This window comes from Neofelis nebulosa, chromosome 2, assembly GCF_028018385.1.
Source record: "Neofelis nebulosa isolate mNeoNeb1 chromosome 2, mNeoNeb1.pri, whole genome shotgun sequence".
NCBI classification, from domain to species: domain Eukaryota; kingdom Metazoa; phylum Chordata; class Mammalia; order Carnivora; family Felidae; genus Neofelis; species Neofelis nebulosa.
In genome coordinates this window covers 110,829,062-110,843,421 of record NC_080783.1, presented here as the reverse complement: position 1 = coordinate 110,843,421, position 14,360 = coordinate 110,829,062, and the positions used below count along the sequence as shown (strand labels likewise).

The 14,360-nt window shown below is 45.9% G+C and overlaps 1 protein-coding gene across 1 annotated transcript in view; it reads right to left on the bottom strand.

Annotated features, from left to right (window-relative positions):
* Positions 1–14,360, bottom strand: part of MYO7B (myosin VIIB) — an 84,941-nt gene that overhangs the window by 54,966 nt on the left and 15,615 nt on the right. Inside the window, exons 3-6 of the mRNA XM_058715637.1 lie at positions 8,721–8,834; positions 7,284–7,436; positions 5,696–5,880; positions 2,334–2,455 (exon numbers count right to left, since the gene is read on the bottom strand). Of these exons, the coding sequence (XP_058571620.1) occupies positions 2,334–2,455; positions 5,696–5,880; positions 7,284–7,436; positions 8,721–8,834 (574 nt within the window). The remainder of the gene's footprint in view (positions 1–2,333; positions 2,456–5,695; positions 5,881–7,283; positions 7,437–8,720; positions 8,835–14,360) is intronic.

Sequence of the window (14,360 nt, the reverse complement as noted above, 5' to 3'; positions counted from 1 at the left end):
CAGATAGCAGAGGCTCTGATAAGGACTAACTATGCTTCAGAAACCTACTTTGTGTGGTTCAACCCAGTGGCCAATCTCTCTTCGAGAAAACCTGATGTCGGCCCTTTTTGGTAGAAATTGGCAAGCTGATTCTACAATGTATATAGAAAAGTAAATGTGGCCACCAACACTGGAGGATGTGTGCTACCTGATTGAAAAACTGACTAAACTCAGAACTCAAGACAGTGTGGTATTGGTGAAAGAGTAGTCAGAGAGAGCAATAGAACAGAATAGAGAATCCAGAAACAGACTCACACATGTATGATCAACTGAGTTTGGACAAAGGTGCAAAGGCCACTGAATGGAAAAAGAATAGTCTTCTTGGCAAATGGGCCTGAAATTCTTGGATATCCTTATGAAAGAAAACAAGAAACGAAAGGGAAGGAAAAAAAAGAAAAAAAGCAGAAACTCGACTCAGACCTTGCACTATAGAGAAAATGAACACAAAATAGATACAGATCTAAATGTAAAACCTAAAACTGCACCACATCTAGAAGAAAATGTAGAAGAAAATCTCTGGGTTGGGCAAAGATTGCTTAAACACAACACCGAAAGCATAGTCAAGGAGAGAAACAAAGATAAATGGAACTTCATCGAAATCTAAAACATCTGGCCTCTGAAAGACACTGTCAGAACAGAGGAACAGACTACAGACTGGGGCAAAATATCTGCAAAATGCATATCTTATAAGGGGTTTGAATCCAGAATATATAGAGAGCTCCCAATTCATTAATAAGGAAACAATTTAAAAATGGGCAAAAGATTTGAACACATACAGAGAAGATACGCAGATAGGAAATAAGCCCATGAAAAGATGCTCTACATCATTAGCCATGATGTGAGTCACCTGGGTGACTTAAATCAGTTGAGCATCCAACTTCGGCTCACATCATGATCTCACAGTTCGTGGGTTTGAGCACCGCATCAGGCTCTGTGCTGACAGCTCAGAACCTGGAGCCTGCGTTGGATTTTGTGTCTCCCTCTCTCTCTCTGCTCCTCCCCCATTCATGCTCTGTCTCTCAAATATAAATAAAAGTTAAAAAAAAAAAAAAGTAGCCAGCCCCAAAAGGCTGAAAACCATTTGATCTCATTTATATAACTTTATGGAAAAGATAAAGTGCTGACTCCCCGTGCAGTTTAAAATCTATGTATGACTTTTGACTCCTGCAAAACTTAACTACCCATAGCCTACTGTTGACTGGAAGCCTTACCGATAATACAGTCGATGAACACATACTTTGTAAGTTATATGTATTATATACTGTATTCTCACAATAAAGTTAAGCTAGAGAAAAGAAAATGTTATTGAAATCATAAGGAAGAGAAAATATATTTACAGCATTGTACTGTATTTATAAAAAAAAAAATCCACATATATCCACAGCGGACTTGTGCATGTCAAACCGTCATTATTCAAGGGTCAGCTCTACAGGGGAGAAAAGAGAAATCGGTGGTTGCCAAAGACTGGCGTTGGGAAGAGAAGCCGTGAGGGAAGTTTTGGGGTGATAGGAACATTCCATATCAGGACTATAATGGGCATTCTGACTGAGTTTGTCAAAACTCATAAAACTGTAGATGAACTTTGTATGTAAAACATCCCTCTGTTACAAAGAAACAGGAGAGAACCCACTGACCGTGGCTGGGTACTGGGGGGTTGAGGTCCACATTTCTGGGCAACCCCCACCAGAGACTGAGTGAGGGGACGCTGAGGCCTGGCACAGTGCCCAGTGCAGGGCACTCATATAGGCACTTTGCTCTGGGCTCCACCTTAGGCTGGCCAAGACCTGGGCAGATCTGCGTGCCGTGTGAACCTCATCCTGCCAATTCTGCCTTCCCTTTCCTGAGTGTCCTATGGGCATCCCAGTTGGGTGACATTTCCTGTCTGTTCCTGCCACCTCCCCCTTCATCTTGCAGGGTCACCCCTCATAGACCTCTTACAGACAGTCTTGACACAGGCTTAGCAACTGCTTCCTCGGTGGCTCAAGTGGACACACCCAGCATTTGCCAAACTGATTTCATCCCACAGTCTTTATTTAAAAGGAATACTTGTTTCAATCCCGTGAAAAATACGCTTAAAGAAAGCTTGTTTACAAGGTCATCAGTCTTTCCCATTCTGGCTTCCCGGGAGCCCCCACACTACCATCTACTTTGTGCTGGTCTTTCCTGTCCTGAGGGAACCTGAGTCATGGAAAGGGTATGGCCCATCCTGTCCTTCCCCATGGACACCTCCTGGCAGGAAGCTTCCAGCCTACGGGGTCTGGGGAGGAGGGCCAGTTGTGAGGGTGCCCACTTACCTTCCAGAATGGGGTTGGCCTCCAGGACCTGCTGTTCAATCCATGAATGCTGGCCGCTGACAGTGGCCAGGAACTGCAGGATGAGCTTGGTGGTCTCCGTCTTACCTGCCCCAGACTCACCACTGCGAAGAGGGCACACAGAGCATCAGTCAATAAACCAGCAGTTTCTTCAGTACCCCCAACTGTTCTGCAGACCCACCACAGGACTGCTTTCTGGTCTGAACAAAGATGCCCTCCCCCCCAAACCCCTGTGCACAAATCCCATCACATTTGCCCTGTGGGTCTCAGCTGTCTACTTTGTATTGGTTATTGGCGAGTTCGTCTTTTCTGCCCTGCTTGGATGGGAGCTCCTTGCAGGCATGGTTGTATCTGGTTCATTCCAGTGTCACCGGCCCAGTGCTCAGTAACTACTGATGAATGAACGGGACCAGATGGCACAATGTCTTCTTGTAATATCCTCTGCGTGAGCAGTGAGTTTTTGTTGGCCAGATGGGAGACTGCATCAGTCCTTTTGAAAAGCAATGCAGCATAGGTATCAAAAACCTTCAGAATTACCCTGCCTTGAGCCTAAGAAAGCAATCCTAAAATCAGAAAAAGCTTTCTTCACAAAGCTCTCTGCTCACTAAAGTATTATTCATTTATCATCACAATTGCAGAAAATCCGGCGCACCTGGCTGGCTCAGTCAGTGGAGCTTGTGACTCAGAGTTGTAGGTTCAAGCCCCACATTGGGTGTAGACATTACTTAAAAAAAAAAATTTAAAAAAGAACAATTGTGGAAAATCAGAAGTACTATAAAGTGGGGGCGATTAGTTATGGTCTCTCCAGTTAGAGAACACTAGGACCAAGTCTATATGGGGCTTTCAGTAAATGTGGGCAATGCCTATTAGGTACAGTAAAGTGACAAATGTCCACTGTCTTCAGTATAATTGTAACCAAGGGGGTAGGGGAAGCCATCTCTTCCAGAAGTATCTAGCAATTTTTTTCCAACAATATTTTTCTGAAATTTTGTAAAATTTTCATAGTGAATATATATTCATTTCATAATGGTGAGATATGAAAACTTGTTTTTAAAAGTTTCTTAAGGAGTTGAATTAAGTTAAAAATATACTCAAATCTGGCACATAGCACACTCAGGTTAATAGTTAATTACTGTTATGGAAGCTTGAATATCACTTTTGTATCAATTACTTTTTATTATGGAAAATGTCAAACATTACAAATGGAGGCTTGGGGAGCCTGGATCGCTTAGTCAGTTAAGCGTCTGACTTCAGCTCAGGTCATGATCTTGTGGTTCGTGAGTTTGAGCCCCTCATCGGGCCCTGTGCTGACAGCTCAAAGCCTGGAGCCTGTTTCAAGTTCTGTGTCTCCCTCTCTTTCCACCCCTCCCCTGCTTGCTCTCTCTCTCTCTCTCAAAAATGAATAAACATTAAAGAAAAACTTAAAAAAAAAGTGGGGGCTGAATAGTGTCTTGCTAATGAAAGCACTTCTTGTCACCCGATCATAAGTGCAGACTCCCAGGCCCAACCAGGTCCCCTCAGAATTCAGGCTTTCACAAGTTCCCCAGGAGACTCCTGCACTTTACAGTTTGCATGAGGAACTCCCACAGTCTGATTCCCAGCTTCGACTCCTGGCCAATTTTGTTTTCCACCCTGTCCTATTTTGAAACAAATCTCAGACAAATATTGTTTCCTCTGAAAATATTAATTAAAAAAAAGTTTTGATCAAAATGTCACAATCACTGCCTGCTGAGTCAGTCTGATCAGCAGACCTCTGCTGCTCGCCGCAAACACCAGCTCCCCAAACAAACCTCCAAGGCAGAGATGGGATGCTGAGGGGAGAGCTGGGATGATTTTCTCATGGCCTTGAGGGAGGGGAGGGCAAGAGGAGAAGGAAGTTTGGCTCAGAGTGAGGTTCTGTTCGTACAAAAAGCCACAGATCGGGGTACTCTACCCTCTTCTTGAGGCACTGCTGTCCTGGAAGTGGAGGCTGGCCTGGTGAGCTTCCCGGCCAGCGTGGGGCCCAGCTCTTGGGCAGCATGGGCAGACTCTTGCAGTGAGACTGGTCTGCCTAGTCCTGGGGGGGAGGGGGCAGATGGGGAGCACACGGAGCAGACAGGCAGAGCCCCAGAGGGAGACAAAGTACCAGCCCTCATTGGCACATAATTCCATTCACTTCTGGAAAAGTGGGAATCACCCCAGGATACCTCTCTGTCTTCTTTTCCAGTGTCCTGGGTTAGAATTCCCTACTTAGCAGCTGTGTGTCTCTGGGAAAGGATCTCAGCCTCTCTGGTGGGAGGTTTCCCACCCAACAGTAAAACGGGAATAAGAAGATCTACTTCAAAGGGCTGCTGAGAACAGCAAATGTGATCATCTCTTGCTATAGGACTTCATTCTGGTCTCTGTTCCAACATCCGTCCTCAGAGAGGCCGTGCCTGGTCTGCCCTCCCTCTAGAACAACAGCCCATCACTGTCTTTCCTCTTTCCCTACAATGCTTTTCTTCAAAGCTCTCATTATCTGCTGTCCCCACCCCCCAAATTGGCTTATTTATTGTCTGTCTCCCCTTCTAGAATGTAAACTCCATAAGGTAGGGATTTTAGTCCCTTTCATTTGCTGCTGTCTCCCCGTGTTAGTACAGAACAGGTGTGCAACCAGAGCACAGTGGACCCTCGAATGAATGAATGAATGAATGGCTCTACTGTAGCTCCAAGCAATGTGCCCTGAGCCAAATTCCCCCTCCCCCTTCCTTTCCCTCTCTCCCTGCCTTCCCTCAGGAGGGCCTGTGCAGGAAGCAGGGAGGCCAGGCCAGGCAGAGGGCCTCTGAAGAAGGGTCAGGACCTGGATTGGAGGAGGACATGTCCCTTCTGGGCCCCAGAAACCTGAGAGCTGCCCACTGGAGCTGCTGCTACCCCTGTCCTCACCTGAGGCCTGCCCAGAGATTTGTGTGTGTGTGTGTGTGTGTGTGTGTGTGAGACATCACCTATTTGACCCCTGCGTTCGCAAGAAGCCATCCTGGGTCCCATTTCTAAAAGTGCCCATCCCCATTTCTCCTTCCTTGTCTGAGGAAATATTCATGAAGGCTGGGGCAGTGCAGGCCCTGCTGATGCAGTGGAAGAGCTGATTCTGAAGGAAGGAAGCCCTGGAGGGACCTGTCAGGGTGGAGGGGCAGTAGGGAGCAGGTGTAGGTGAGATGTGTGCCCTTGAGGAGGCTGTGTGCAGCTGAATGGGAGCCCCTAAATCAAACAGGCCTTGTAGGCAGGCTGGTTTGGAGAGGTTTAGGGAGAGGGGATGCTCCCTGCTTTACTAGAAACTAGTGCCTGGCCCATGTGATTCCCCAGGGACAAGGGGAGCCTGACCCCCCCACCTGATAATGCAGCACTGGTCCCTCTTATTCCTCTTCATGTTGAAATAGCAGTTGTTGGCGATGGCAAAGACGTGCGGTGGTAGCTCACCCATGTGGTGGTTGTAATACAGCTGCACCTGCTCCAGGGTGTAGAGGGGCAGCACCTGGAATGGGTTCACGGCCACCAGGATGGAGCCTGTGTATGTCTGGGGAAGGGAACAGGTGGTTAGTGCTCTCTGCTCTGAAGGCCAATGCTGCCTGGCCCTGACCTTGACCTTGAGTGTGGCCTGCTGAGGCTACCAGGACTGGCTGAGTCTGGTGGGGAAGAGGGGTCTGATTCTGGCCCAGGGAGACAAGACATTCAGCTGGAAAGATTGGGATGTTCACCGCAAACAAAAGCTGGGGGTGAGTACATTCACAGGAAGATTAGATGAGGTCTTTGTTAAATGTTTAGCATTCTGTCTGGTGTTTAGAAGACTCAATAAAAGTGGGCTGAATTTATGAAGTGAGTCTTCACCTGCCTCTCACCTGACCACATGAGGCTGGTCAACAAGCGTAGCCTCCACTGATCCCTCCTAGGACCCCATTCAGGACCACCTGGTTATCTGGAGCCCCCACTAGTCCTGGGAATGGGACAGGGAGAGCCACCTCATCAAGTCACATGATTATCCACATCCAAATATTCATTTTAGGAATGGAGAGTTTAATGTCTCTGACTCCAAGGACTATGACAGCCAGATAAAAGAATGCAAGCATAAGCTCTTTGGAAAGGATAAACTGTAATTCACTTTAGCTTGTTGGCGTTATCAGTCCCAGGATCTCTGAATCACATTCAGCCAGTGTGCACTCAGTGTATTCTATTGCCCCCTTCCACCGCAGAGCCTCCTCACTCTCCTGACCAGCCCTCCCCTCTTTTCGGGGTCCCCTGCTCACTCATCCCTGAAGGGCTGCTCAGAGCCAAACCAGCCACCTTGAACTAGGAGAGGCCCAGGCAGGCAGTGACTTCATAGGCCACACCCACTCAGGGCGGGGCTGGAGCCAGTTTTGAATGCTCAGTCTCCTGGGAAAATCACATTGGAAGGGGAATATGAGCCTTAGAGCTGGGGTGAGCCTCCCATCCGCTGCCAGGTTTGGGGGAGAAGGACCCACATCAATCTGCACAGCCCTCCTGACCATCACAGGACTCACTTCACGAGAGAGCAGGGGTCTGCTGCCTAGTGACCCTGTCTCTGCCAAATGCCTAGGAAGGAACATAAGACTATGTCCACCCCCCTGGCCTCTGGTCCACTTGGCCATCAGAGCAGGCCTTCCACTCAGCCACAGATGAAGGGGGGACAGCACTAATTGAGCACCTACTGTGTGCTAGGGACTGTGCTGGCATGCTGCCTGTCAGCTTTCTGAGACTGCAAGGTATTATGATGCCAAGGAGAAGTGTTAAGCTCCTTGCCCACCTCACGCAGTGAGGGTGGGGGTGGGTGGGCTGGGTGGGGACTGAACCAGGTGTGCCTGGCTCCAAACCTCTGGTGCCTGTTTTTTTTTTCTTCCCCAGCCAGGAGGTCAGTGCACATGGACCAAGCCCCCTGAGCAGAGGGTGGAAACGGGGACTCACATAGATCTTGTGCTGCTGGTAACGGATCAGGAGATTGTGCACCATGCCTGCCTCGCTCAGGTCCCCCAGGCGGATCATGTCGTCCACACCTTGCATTGAATTGGGGTGCATGGGGCTGAGGGTATCAAGGTCCTCTGCTCGGATCCAGTGTTCCTGGAACAAAGGGCACAGACTCCCCTGAGGGGTGGCCTCCACATGGGCCAACCCACTGCACCTCTTCTCCAAGTTCTCAGCACATCAGCTGACCTGGTGGCCTGAGCCTCTGGCTGAGGTCAAGGAAAACCTCAGGGAGGATCAGGGCAGTTTGCAGTTGGAGAAAGGACGTGTCTAGAGCCAGGGGTCAGTGTGAAGCCAAGCGTCAGTGTGAAGCCAGGCATCAGTGTGAAGCCAAGTGTCAGTGTGAAGCCAAGCGTCAGTGTGAAGCCAGGCATCAGTGTGAAGCCAGGCGTCTGTGTGAAGCCAGGAGTCAGTGTGAAGCCAGGTGCCAGTGTGAAGCCAGGTGTCAGTGTGAAGCCAAGCATCAGTGTGAAGCCAGGGCTAATGGTGAATTTCAGACCAGGGTCAGAGTAGCTTGTAGCCAGAAGTCAGATTTGGCTGTCATTGAGATCAGGGGCAGGATCACCTGGGGGCCTCACAGATGGCTGGAATAAAAGCATGCAAGTAAAAGTGCTTTGTAAACTGTAAAACATCACTTTGCAAATGGAAGATATAATCATTCATGTTTTACTGGCTTCCCTAATATGCAGCTTACAGGTCATAGCCTAGAAACTTCTCCCTGGAGGCCAAGTCTCCACATACCCGATGCTGCAGCACCTCAGCAAAGAGGTTTGCCTGAGGGGGACTGAAGGGATGAGCTGGACCCCTAGCCCTACATGCCCTTCCTCATGGCACCACACTTGGCTGAAGCTACCCCCCAACCCCCAGATGGCTGAGCTGCAACCCTGCAGGCCACCCCAGCTTCCACTTCTCTCTCACCTGGGCTGTTCTGTTCAGTACCAGCTGAGCCTCGTCTTCTTCCTCCTCACATTCTGGGGCCCTCCTCTCCTCAAAGAACACCTTTCCTTCTCTCCTCCTGGTCTCCAGGCTTACCCTCCTTTACTTGGCAAAGCAGCTTTCTGCCACCCTCTCCTCTCTGTCACAGCCCCTTCCTCACTTCCCTATTTCCTACTTCCCTTAATTGGCCTAGTTTTCCATCTACCTACTCAGTCCTTGCTCTTTCATTATAGAAACATTCCCCAAGACAGACACATGATGTCCACCATGACAGGACCCCATTGTGGTCTGTTCTACTGGGTAGGTTTCCCCCCATCTGGGCTCTGAAACCCCTGGTGTTGGAGAGCCGTGACAGAAGAGGAAAGGGGCTCAGGGTCCTAGAGGGGTGGGGTTGGGGTGGGGCTAAGAGGGCCCAGCCTCCCTGAAGAGCCTGGCCACACTGACCTTGCCCTCATCATCTTCAACCAAGATCTTGCCAGGCTTTGTTTCCTTGATGATGCACCCAATAGCCACGCTGGTCTTGTTGGCAGGGAGGGGGTTCAGCCACACATGGTCACCCTGGACAGAAGAGAGAAGACAGTGGTCAAACACCTGTTCCATGTTCCCTTTCCTGCTCAAGACTTACCTCTCCCGGGGGCCGTCTTTTCCAATGCTCTCTTCATACCCCCTCCTCCTCTTTCCCTCTCCTTCTTATTCCCTCTCTCCTTTCCCACTCTCTCTTGCTCTTGCCAGGATGGCAGTGGGAGGTAGCAATGGAAGATTCCCTGACCTACCTTGGTTCTAGGAAACAGACAAGCCATATTTGCAGGAAAACAGTCCCACCGTGAGGTGGAAAAAGAGTCTTTGCCCTGTGAATAGCCCTATAGGACCGAAACCCGTTGGGTGAGGAGAAGCAAAGACTAAAATCTCATAGGTTTCTGCTAGCCTGTGACATGGCATTGACCCGTATGAACTTCCTTCTGACCCAAGAAAGCTCACCCCATTCAAAGAGGAGTAATCCCCAAACCAGCACAGGTCTACATACAAAGATACTGAAATCCAATAGGAGGAAAGGAGCAAGTGACTAATACCAGGAAAAACAAACAAACCAACAAAACTGTCAGAGAACAGTGGAAGTTGTGGCCAAGTATTTCACCATAGTTTCCAAAAATGTACTGAAGAGTAGATCAGAAGCAAGAGCTCAGAAATTAGATGCTGAGACAAGTGAAAGGGATGAGAATTGAGTTGGCAAAGCTCAAGAAAGAAATGGAAGAGATAACATGGACCAGGAATGAAAGCAGAATTGGAAACAACAGAAAAACAATCACCGCTATAAACATAGTAAAGATCACTGAAGACAGGAGGAGAGGGCGAGCTGAATGACAGAGAAATTTTTTAAATGAGGATTAGGAAGAAAAGGATAGATAGGGAAGATGGACAAAAATACGTGGGCACCCAAAGAAGATAACTGGAAATAAAACCCAGGAAGATTATTTAAAGATATAATTCAAGACAACTTTCCAGATATTAAAGAAATCTTGCATCTATAGATTGAAAGCACATCAGGTACCAGGAAATAATGACAAAGAAAAATCAGCTCCAGGACATATACTAGCAAAGGTTTTTGAGCTTTGAAAATAAAGATGAGTTCACTTCTAAGGAGAAAATTCAGGACAAATTCAAATCCTATAGAGAGCTGAACAACTAAAAGATCTCAAGAAAAGAGCAACCTACCTATTAGTATGGCCACTACCAAAAGAACAGAAAACATCAAGTGTTAGAGGCACTGGAACTGTTATACACTGCTGGTGGGATTGTAAACTGGTGCAGCCACTGGGGAAAATAATACGGAGATTCCTCAAAAAAGTAAAAATGTATATACCATATGACCCAGCAATCCCACTTCTGAGTATACATCCAAAGAAATTCAAAGAAGGATCGTAAAGACATATGTGCACTCCTATGTTCATTGCAGCATTATTCACAATAGCCATAGGTGAAAGCAATCCAAGTGCCCATTAACATATGAATAAACAAACAAAATGTGATGTATACATACAAAGGAATATCCTTAAAATGGAAGGAAATCCTGTTATGTCGTACAGTATGGATGGACCTCAAGGACATCATGCCAAGTGAGATAAGCTAGTCACAAAAAGACAAATACTCCATGATTCCACTCATAAGAAGTATCTAAAAGAGTTGGGGCATGTGGATGGCTTAGATGGTTGAGCGTCAGACTTCGGCTCAGGTCATGATCTCACAGTTCGTGGGTTCAAGCCCCACATCGGGCTCTGTGCTGACAGCTCAAAGCCTGGAGCCTGCTTTGGATTCTGTGTCTCCCTTTCTCTCTGCCCCTCCCCTGTTCACTCTCTCTCTCTCTCTCTCTCTCTCAAAAGTAAATAAGCCTTAAGAAAAAAAAGAAGTATCTAAAATAATCAAAATCACAGAAACAAAAAATAGAAAGGTGGTTGCCAAGGGCTGGAGGAGGAATGAGGGAAAATAGTGTTTAGTGAGCACAGAATTCCAAGTTTGCAAGATTAAAAGTTCTTAGGTCTGGGGCTGCCTGGGTAGCTCAGTCAGTTAAGCAGCTGACCTCAGCTCAGGTCATGATCTTGCGGTTCATGTGTTCTAGCCCTGTGTCTGGCTTTGTGCTAACAGCTCAGAGCCTGGAACCTGCTTCTGATTCTGTGTCTCCCTTTCTCTCTGCCCCTCCCCTGCTTACACTCTCTCTCTCCCTCTCAAAAATAAATAAACATTTTTTAAATATTAAAAAAAAAGTTCTCAGATCTGTTGCACAACAATGTGAATATACTTGATGCTGAACTGTGTGCTTAAAAATGGTAAATTTAACGTTAGGCATTTTTTTTTTTACCACAATGAAAAAAGAAAGAAAAAAGAAATCTAGTAACTTTTTATCTAGCCAAATCGTCCTTCCTGTATAAAGGTAACAAACATTTTTGAAGATACAATATTATTCCCATAAGCCTTCTAGAAAAAAAAACTGGGGAAGAAAGTTCAGTCAATAGTACAAGGAATAAAAATAAATCCACATCAACACTCATGATCATGAAGTTTCAAAATACTTGGGACGAAGAGAAAATCATGAAAGCTTTCAGAGAGAAAAAAATAGATTTTGTACAAAGGCTCAAAAATGAGAATGGTTGGCACAAAAACAAACACTCAGATCAATGGAACAGAATACAGAACCCTGAAATGGACCCACAAACATATGGCCAACTAATCTTTGACAAAGCAGGAAAGAATATCCAATGGAATAACGACAGTCTCTTCAGCAAGTGGTGCTGGAAAAACTGGACAGCAACATGCAGAAAAATGAACCTGGACAACTTTCTTACACCATACACAAAAATAAACTCAAAATGGATGAAAGACCTAAATGTAAGACAAGAAACCAACAAAATCCTATAGGAGAAAGCAAGGCACAAACCTCTTTGACCTTGGCTGCAGCAACTTCTTACTGAACACATCTTCAGAGGCAAGGGAAACAAAAGCAAAAATGAACTATTGGGACCTCATCAAAGTAAAAAGCTTCTGCACAGCAAAGGAAACAATCAGAAAAACTAAAAGGCAACTGACAGAATGGGAGAAGATATTTGCAAACGACATATCAGATAAAGGGTTAGTATCCAAAATCTATAAAGAATTTATCCAACTCAACACCCAAAAAACAAATAATCCAGTGACGAAATGGGCAAAAGACATGAATAGACACTTCTCCAAGAAGACATGCAGATGGCCAACCGACACATGAAAAAATGCTCAACATTACTTATCATCAGGGAAATACAAATCAAAACCACAATGAGATACCACCTCACACCCATCAGAATGGCTAACATTAACAAGTCAGGCAACAACAGATGTTGGCAAGGATAGGGAGAAAGAGGATCTCTTTTGCACTGCTGGTGGGAATGCAAGCTGGTGCAGCCACGCTGGACAACAGTATGGAGGTTCCTCAAAAAATTAAAAACAGAACTACCCTACGACCCACCAATTGCACTGCTAGGTATTTATCCAAGAGATACAGGTATGCTGTTTCAAAGGGACACATGCACCCCAATGCTTATAGCAGCACTATCCACAATAGCCAAAGTATGAAAGAGCCCAAATGTCCATCGATGGATGAATGGATAAAGAAGATGTGGTATATATGTACAATGGAGTGTTACTCTGCAATCAAAAAAGAATGAAATCTTGCCATTTGCAAATATGTGGATGGAACTAGAAGATATTATGCTAAGCAGAATTATTTGGTCAGAGAAAGACAAATATCATATGACCTCACTCATATGAGGACTTTAAGACACAGAACAGATGTGCACAAGGGAAGGGAGGCAAAAATAATATAAAAAGAGGGAGGGGGACAAAACATAAGAGACTCTTAAATATGGAGAACAGAGGGTTACTGGAGAGGTTGTGGGAGGGTGGATGAGCTAAATGGGTAAGGGACATTAAGGAATCTATTCCTGAAGTCATTGTTGCACTATATGGTAACTAATTTGGATGTAAATTTAAAAAATAAAATAAAATAAAAATTAATTTAATTTAATATTAAAAATTAAATTAACAACTGTGTTGCATTATGCTAAAAAAAATGAGAATGGTGTCAGATTTCTCAACAGTAATGCTGGAAGCCAGAAGACAACATGGAATAAACATCTTCACAATTCTCAGGGAAAATTCTGTCCAGTACGGAATCCCATGCCCAGCTGACACATGTGAATAAATGTGTTTTAGATATGCAAGTTGTTACCCCTTCTCAGAAAGCTATTGCAGGATGTGCTAGATCAAAATGAGGGAGCACTCCAAGAGAAAGACCTCAGGTCCAGGAGTAGGGATTCAGTACAAAGGAGAGACAAAAGGCATATTCAGACTGGCTGTGAAGGAGCTCCCAAGATGATGTCAAGATGTGTGCCTCAGAAATACAAGACATAGTCTAGATATCACAAGTCAGCAACTCTGGGAGAGATTTCCCTCTGAGGATGAAACTGGTTGACCTCCTGATGAGTCAGAACATTTTGAGAGAAGACTGACATGTCTGGGAGAAAGTGGGGGTGCTAAAGGCATGATAAATACACAGAAACCTTAGCAGGTGGGGAAAAGACAATTACAAAGTCTAGCAAAGGAAAGCACGGTGCTTAGAGTATGCTGGCTCAGTTCAGGGTAGCATTTACTTAGATAAAATAAGTAAACTCTATATGCAGGTCTGATCAAAGCTAGGTTTAACAATTTGGGGAGGACAGAGACATGAGTAGCATACTTGTGAGTGCCTGGAGGGGGGTAGGCTCATGGAGCTAGGGCCTTTCTTACATGGCAGGAAGTCAGTCATCGATGATGCCTGAACCCAAAAACTCCAGTAGCACTGTGAGCCTGTTCTTTCCAGACACAGAGGGAAATACCCAAGAATCAATAGCAGGCTTGACAGTGGTCACCTCTGGGGAAGAGGCAGTGGGAAACTGATTCTTTAAACGGTGTGTCTGTACGATTTTATACAAATGGAAGCCAAATTAAAGAAGAACTGCAAGGAACAGTTGCTGCAGGATACAGAAAACCAGTTTGACAACATACTGGGCCCAGTGAACGAATCAGATCATACCAGACACCTCAGAGATCCTGGAGAAGCTTTCTTACAAAGAGGATGAAATTGTAGCATGCAGCTGAAGCCGCTGGCAGATCATCAAAGCAAGATTGAAAGTCAAAGGCAGATGATGGGCATCTCACAGCAAACTTGACCTTAACCAGAGATGAACAAGAGAGGCACCATGTCCAATCCAGACTACGGAGGCATGAGCCCCACATGGGCTGGAAGAAGAAATCAAAGAACATGACTTTTGTTCCCTCCATTTGGCCAAAGCTCTACTAGGAAATAAATGAGAAGCCACATCACAGAAAATAGAGCTTCTTCATGACCTCCATCAGCAGGAAAAGACTGCAAGAGCTGCCGAATCAGGAAAAGAATGGAGAAGAGAAATAGCATCTCTCAGCCGTGAAGAAAGTAAGAGTGTCTATGGAGACTCATGAAATGGAGGAGGAGTTGAAGAAAGCAGGAGATATGAGGAGTCCTGGGAGTCCTCCTTGCTC